Raw genomic sequence first — 7,831 nt, forward strand, 5'->3', positions numbered from 1 at the left:
GACAGTGTGCTTACTTAAACCCCTACCCCCCCCCCCCCAAACCAAAAGCCGCCATGACTGACGTCGAGCTCTCCCGCTCAGAGAAGAAGAAGAAAAAAACCAAATCACCCAAAAATGAAGACGAAACCCAAACACTCTCCACTCAAACTGACAAAAAATCTGATCTTGATGTCGATTTTCTCATCAAACCACAAAGCTACACCCCCACCATTGATACTTCACAGTGGCCCATTCTCTTGAAAAACTACGACCGTCTCAATGTACGAACTGGTCACTACACTCCTCTCCCGTCTGGGTTTTCGCCACTCAAGCGTCCACTCGCTGAATACATAAGGTACGGTATTCTCAATCTTGATAAACCTGCTAACCCATCTTCACATGAAGTTGTAGCTTGGATTAAACGGATTCTCCGGGTTGAGAAAACGGGTCACAGTGGAACTCTTGATCCTAAAGTTACTGGTAATTTGATTGTTTGCATTGATAGAGCGACCCGTTTGGTTAAATCCCAACAGGGTGCTGGTAAAGAGTATGTTTGTGTTGCTAGGTTACATGCTGATGTTCCTGATGTAGCTAAGGTTGCTAGAGCACTTGAAGCTCTTACTGGGGCTGTGTTTCAAAGACCACCTTTGATTTCTGCTGTGAAAAGACAACTTAGGATTAGGACTATTTATGAGAGTAAGTTGCTTGAGTATGATGCTGATAGGCATTTGGTTGTGTTTTGGATATCCTGTGAGGCGGGTACGTATGTTCGGACGCTTTGCGTGCATCTTGGATTGTTGTTGGGTGTGGGTGGACATATGCAGGAGTTGAGGAGAGTGAGGTCTGGGATTTTGGGTGAGAAGAATAATATGGTGACGATGCACGATGTGATGGATGCACAATGGATGTATGATAACTATAGGGATGAGACTTACTTGAGGAGGGTAATTATGCCTTTGGAGGTGGTTTTGACTAGTTATAAGAGGTTGGTGGTTAAGGATTCGGCGGTGAATGCTATTTGTTACGGTGCTAAGTTGATGATTCCCGGGCTTTTGAGGTTTGAGAATGATATCGAGGTTGGGGAGGAGGTTGTGCTGATGACTACTAAAGGAGAGGCCATCGCATTGGGGATTGCAGAAATGACCACTGCTGTTATGGCCACTTGTGATCATGGTGTGGTTGCAAAGATTAAGAGAGTGGTGATGGACAGGGATACTTATCCTAGGAAATGGGGCTTAGGGCCAAGGGCTTCGATGAAGAAGAAGTTGGTTGTTGAGGGGAAGTTGGATAAACATGGAAAGCCAAATGAGACAACTCCAGCTGAATGGTTGAGGAATGTTGTTTTGCCTACAGGAGGGGACGCTATGGTTGCTGGTCTCGCTGCTACTAATGTGAAAACTGATCCTGATGCGGTGCCTGCTGATGGTGCAGTTGGTGATGTTGAGAAGAAAAAGAAGAAGAAACATAAGGAAGATGAGGAGGAGGGTAACAAGAGAAAATCGGATGACTTAGATGCATCCCCTGCACCCAATGCTTTAAAGAAACCAAAGGTAGAGATAGTCGAGGAGAAGAAGGCTGGAGATGAAGCTGTGGAGGTTGAAGTCACAAAGAAAGAAAAGAAGAAAAAGAAGAAAGAAGCCGATGAAGCTGCAACCCCTGATGTAGAGACGGCAAAAAAGGAAAAGAAAAAGAAGGATAAAGAGAAAGATGGTGCTGCATCTTCAGATGAGGAGAAGTCTGAGAAAAAGAAGAAAAAGAAAAAGAAAGATAAAGATGCGGAGAATGGCGATGTAGCTGTTGTGAGTGATGGCGATGAAGGAAGTAAAAGCAAGAAGAAGGAGAAGAAGAAAAAGAAGAATAAAGATGCACAAGATGAGTAGAGGAGAAGGTCTTGGCCCCCTTGACCAAATCAATGCTCATATGTATGTCATATTGCATGTCATGTAGTTGTTCAAAATTTTTGCCGCTTATTCACTTGTCCGGGCAGGAGTTTGATGCAGCTGAGTTCCTGATCATAGACATGCTTATTAGTTTAATAGTTTAATCTGTGTCTTTTATTTGTTCAGACTTGTTTACTGCAATCCACAAGGCCATTTTCAGTCTTTAGTTTTGAGTCTTTTTTTATTAGCTTCTTAATAATCTGCTTTTGTATTATATGGCTCTGTGGATGTCAATAGCTGAATGACAACTACCTTTGTTTGAAGTCTGATGTCCCAGTAAAATAACTAGTTGAGGCTGGAGGAAGCTTGCAAGGTAGTAGAAAGAACCCCTCAGGGTTTGCAATGACTGCCATGAGGCAACTAAATTTATCTCAAAGATTGTGAAGAGAGAGATCGTTGTTAGGGATGTAAGGAGGTTCCATCACTTCAGAAATGGAACCTGATATAGTGTGTTTTATAGATTCTTATAGGTTTTGTTAATAGATTCTTTTAATGTCTGAACATAGGTAAATGCACCAACTGTAACTTACATTTGTTGACTGTATCATTCAGAATAACTTTTTGCAACTAAAATAGTTCTCTTACTTCCTGGCATCATTCTGATGAATATAAACGCGAAAGAAATTTTAGATGCCGAGTCTTGGACTCATTTTGCTTTTAAAGCATTTAGCAATGACTCGAATTTCGCAAGCCTGTGATATGATTGGAGTTGCTAATTGCTATGTTTGTCGCCAACTTTGTTGCACCTGAAACTCATCTATTGCAGAATGGTGCTGTCCTCAATGCACACAAATCTCCATGTTCAGAGAGTAGCCTAATGCTTTTAGCTGTTTGTCATGATTTAAAAGCAAAATGGAACCTTAAGCGGGTCTGCAAAAGGTGAAGATTATACTTATTCGTAATGTTTGGGTGATGGATCTGACTTTATGACTTCCATTCAGTTTTGATATTGGCTCAGGTATGATCGTCCGTTAATGGAAATGCACTTTATGTGGTTTTAGTGGCTCAAGTATGCAGTTTTAAGGAGCTATGAATTGACGATCATACTTGAGCCAATATAAAAAATGAGATACTTCTCATCCTTAGCATCCGAAGAATGGACTAGTGGAAATGCATGCGGAGAATGGCATTAGCGGGAACAACGTTGGTCATCCTGAGGTCCTGGTTGAGGTAATGTCACTCCCTTATTTTCTTTGTGTTAATGGTTGTTTAGTTATAGAGCTGTGGTTAGACCGGCCATGTTGTATGGGGCAGAGTGTTGGCCGGTTAAGAACTCACATATCCAGAGGATGAAGGTAGCGGAGATGAGGATGCTGAGGTGGATGTGCGGGCACACTAGGATAGACAAGATTAGGAATGAAGATATTCGGAAGAAGGTGGGTGTGGCCCCTGTGGATGACAAGATGCGGGAAGCAAGGCTCAGATGGTTCGGACACGTGCAGAGGAGAAGCCTTGATGCGCCGGTAAGGAGGTGTGAGCGGTTGGCCGTGGTGGGTACGAGAAGAGGTAGAGGGAGGCCTAAGAAGTATTGGGGAGAGGTGATCAGGCAGGATATGATACGAATGCGGATTTCCGAGGACATGGCCCTTGATAGGAAGGTCTGGAGGTCAAGCATTAGGGTTGTAGGTTAGGGGGTAGTAGAACTTTTCTTACTTCTCTCCGGGGGTGAGGCGGGGTTGGATTAGGTTTGGCCTTAGATGGCTTGCAGTTTATGTTGAATACACACTATACTTGCTGTTTATCTGAGCCCTGGGCCTGGTTACTGTTATTGCATGTCATCCATCTTTTGATTGTTATGCTTCTGTTACTATTACGATTTCTACTGGAGTTACTAATGAATTGTCTTTTCTTGTTTTTCTTATTTCCATCTTTCTGAGCCGAGGGTCTATTGGAAACAGCCTCTCTGCCCTATCGGGGTAGGAGTAAGGTCTGCGTACACATTACCCTCCCCAGACCCCACTTGGTGGGATTTTACTGGGTAGTTGTTGTTGTTGTTGTTGTTGTTATCAATAGTCATAGAAGGTATTAATCATACTATCTGCACCTCATTCAGTCGTTTAACTTGGTATTATCCTAAATGGTTAAACAGAAAGAAAAAATGTTAAAGCACAATAAGTACTCCATCTTTATTAGCAACAAAAAAAGAGAGCATATTCTCAAGGGAATTGAGAAAGTACTGTTGATTGTACTTATCTTCAACAAAGTACAGGTTTGGTTGAACTCGTTAATTATGAAAGATTAGCCCAAAATTCATCTACCAAACCTTCAATATCCTTTTGTTTCTTTTCAAACCAATGAATGCAACTTTCATGTGATCGTTTAGACATTTTCGAAACATCTCCACATAATATTTTGTACTACCATTGAATAATCGAAAGGTGTGATGGTTAAAGCATTTCGATGTAATGAATGACATTTTCTTGTTGGATTTATAGGAATGTTATTTAGTACTAGTCCATTTGGTACAATTATGGCTCTGTTGAGAGATCTTGGTTAAAGATATTTCACATGTACACAGCAAAACATGATAACATGGCCAAGTTTTTTCTGAAACAACCAACTCGATCTCTGATTTTTGACAATGGCTTTTTTCATCAAATACTCTTATATTTAGTAGATTGTAAGAGCAATATGTCGGAATTTGGATTTTACACACAATGATAGTGGTTGGTACCTACGTGTGAGTACAAAAATATAACGCCAGATTGCGTATGTGGATAAGTGAAGCCAATTGAATGTAACGTCGCAACCCAAGTCCATGACATTTATTGTCAGCTTTGGCCTAATAGACTTCACAGGTTTGCTTCTTCGACTATGTCATCATTTAGTCCAAAAGCACGAGTACCATGTGAACTTGTATTCTCTCTCATTCAATGTGAGATTCACTTAAGGTTTCATGTGCATCCCCTTTTATAAACTTGCCAGCGTAGAAGACTAATAGTCCTTCTCTTTGACCGGCCCTCGTCGATCCACCCTCTGTCATGCGCGTCAGAATCTCGGACTTAGAGCCTGTTTGACCAAGCTGCCAAAATCTGCTTATTTTGAAAAGTACTTTTTTTCAGAAGTACTTTTTCTAAAAGTACTTTTGAAAAAAAACGGATTGTGTTTGGCCAGTTCATTTAAGAAGTACTTTTTGCAACATTTGGTAAATAATTTGTGTTTGGCCAATCATTTCAAAAAGTGCTTTTGAGTGTCAAATTACCAAAAAGGATAGTACCTGGGTTGTATAATTCTTTTAAATATAGAAATAAACTTAAATATTTATCGTAAGAGACTTTTATTATTTTTTTATTTTATTTAATTAAAATATAAAACATAAAGTAAACAAACATATTCAAGATTTAAATCAATTTTGCATGTATAGTTATACTAAAGTATATGATATTATCCAGTACCATTACTTATTTTTATATGATGATTTGGATAATTCAAATAAGATCATTCAGTATAAATTAGAAGTCTATCAACAAATTACTATATATTGATAATCCATCGTGAATTAATAAGTAAAGTCACTTACACTTGATAATACTTCTCAACAATTTCATCTCTACTTCTATCACACAACGCTTTAATATTAGTACAAGACTTGCTTCGCATTTCTAAAGGAATATCAGAAGGCTGATTTCCTTCATCAATCTCTGTAGTAATGTCTTCATTAGCATAATAGTTGAATACTTTATTGGTAAAAGAACGTTGTCAGATGAAATTATGTATAGCCATGGTAGTTGCAACAAGATGATTTTGAGTCAAACTTGAAAGATGACATTGAGCATAAAATAAAAATAATTTTAAATATATAAAAAAAATCGTAAAAAAATAGTTAAGTATGTTTAAATTCTAATTCAAAAAGAGTAAGTAATTATTAACAACACATAGTGTATAATTTAATTATTTTAAAAAAATTTAAATTCAAAAAGAAACTAATAATTATTACCTAACCTTACTAACTTTGTCTAAAATACCAAGTGGCCTATTATGAGGCTGCCACTTGACTAAATATGGATGCATTTTCTTCTTCTTTTAATAATATATAGATAGATTATGCAATGCAATTGTAAATTTATTACCTATTTGTAGGTCATTTTCACAAATCAGATCTGATAACTATTTTAAAAATTTGGGAACTAATAGCATATAATAGAAGAAATTATAAATAATTATTTGTAGGAAGAGAATTGATAATCCAAAGAAGATGCAGATAATTTGCTTTAGTGTGAAAAGGAAGAAGATAATTTGGAAATTTACGAGACATTACACAAAGAAAAGATCAAAAACAAGAAAAATCAGTAAATTTTTTGAAAAGTTACAATATAATTCATATATATGATATGTTTAATTTTAATAGGATGGTAAAAGCTAGAAACAACAATGAAAAGAAAAAACTTAAATTAGTAAGGGATAATTTGAAAAATATAAATTCATGGTGAGGATAATTTTGTCTTGAATAAATTAATTTTCTACTTCTGCTTCTTCCCAAAAGCAGAAAAACTGCTTCTGCTGCTGGCAAAAAGTACTTTTCTGTATTGGCCAAACAACTCAAATTTTTTAAAAAGTACTTTTTTGAGGAAAAAAAAGTGCTTTTGGCCTCCGAGAAGCTTGGCCAAACAGGCTCTTATACAACTATTGCTGCTGATGAGCCATGGAGTTAACATATGCACTCTAACAAGGAGCAATTTGAAAATTGACTCGTGGATCGTGGCAATGGGTCACGTGGAACTTAGTTTGAGGGGGAGACCAGTGAATCATGGTAGTGGACCACGTGGAACTTAGTTCGAAGGGTAAATTGTTGGATGTGCGAACAAAGTATCACATTGATAACTGACAAGATTGAGAGTCTACATATAAGGTTTAGATCTCTTGATGCTGTGAGACATTTCGAGGAAAATCGTGTGTACTAGGCCCAAAGAGTATAATATCCCAGTGAGAAACTCAAAAATAGCCAGATTTACAAGTGGTCATTCAAAAATAGCCACAGTTCCAAAAGTAATCGAAATTTAGCCACTTTTCATGTAAAGATAATTCTGAACGAAAACACTGTTCAAAATCTGGAAAAATACTCCAGTATATTATACTGGAGTTCCAGCATAAGTATAATGGAACTCCAGTATATTTTACTGAAATTCTAGTATAATATATCGGTCCAGCATAATATATTGGAGATTGGAGCACCGGTGCTCCAATCTCCAGTATATTATACATGAACTTTTCGCGTGTTGGAGTTCCAGCATAATATGCTGGAAGTTTGTATACAGCCATACAGGTGCATCGATCTCCAGTATATTATGCTGTAACTTTTCATGTTGCAGTAAAATAGTAGCTATTTTTTAATGACTTTGCAAACGTTGATTATTTTTGAATGACCAGTCCGAAAACTGGCTAGCCCGTGCTATTTTTACAATATCCCATCATATGAAGAGTATCTTTGAGCCTTTTGTGTTTACGTGTTGTGATATAATCTCTTCTATGGTTATTTTCAAATCAGTTTGTTATACAGGATATAATTAACACATAGGAGTTGTAGTTAATGCATGAGCACTTTAATGTTTTTGGGTGGTACGTTATAGAGTTTAATGCATTAGTTAAACTGCAACGTCATGGTCCCTGGGAATATGACTGGTGAAGATAAAATTATATCCAACTAAAGTTCCCAATAGGACCCCTCCGTGTGCTTTTATAAGACTAGCTAGTGCATGAGCCTTAAATTAAATGGCCTCTGGGCCTATGTTATACCCAAAGGGGTTACCGATATTCGTAAAGTTCGTCATAGGCTTTATGTATACATGTATACGTCTTTAGAAAATAATTAATATATTAGTAGTGAACACCTTATATACAAAACGGATTTTAATTAAATTCAAAAGTACACTCCCGACTTTCAAATCCTGGGTCCGCTTACTCTTATTGTTACA

At 37.5% G+C, this 7,831-nt stretch overlaps 2 protein-coding genes across 2 annotated transcripts; both read left to right on the forward strand.

Moving 5' to 3' along the window:
- On the forward strand, positions 31–2,182 carry LOC109234403 (H/ACA ribonucleoprotein complex subunit 4-like). The gene has a single exon (XM_019400382.1). The coding sequence runs from the start codon at positions 54–56 to the stop codon at positions 1,857–1,859; it is 1,806 nt and encodes a 601-aa protein (XP_019255927.1). The 5' UTR covers positions 31–53; the 3' UTR covers positions 1,860–2,182.
- Positions 54–1,859, forward strand: LOC109234837 (H/ACA ribonucleoprotein complex subunit 4-like). Its single transcript, XM_019400885.1, has one exon. It carries the CDS (start codon positions 54–56, stop codon positions 1,857–1,859), a length of 1,806 nt encoding a protein of 601 aa, XP_019256430.1.

The sequence above is a fragment of the Nicotiana attenuata genome, chromosome 11 (genome assembly GCF_001879085.1).
Source record: "Nicotiana attenuata strain UT chromosome 11, NIATTr2, whole genome shotgun sequence".
Lineage (NCBI taxonomy): Eukaryota > Viridiplantae > Streptophyta > Magnoliopsida > Solanales > Solanaceae > Nicotiana > Nicotiana attenuata.

Bases quoted from the DNA above. Each gene is read 5' to 3' on its own strand.
- LOC109234837 (XM_019400885.1), top strand. From the start codon at position 54: ATGACTGACGTCGAGCTCTCCCGCTCAGAGAAGAAGAAGAAAAAAACC.
- LOC109234403 (XM_019400382.1), top strand. From the start codon at position 54: ATGACTGACGTCGAGCTCTCCCGCTCAGAGAAGAAGAAGAAAAAAACC.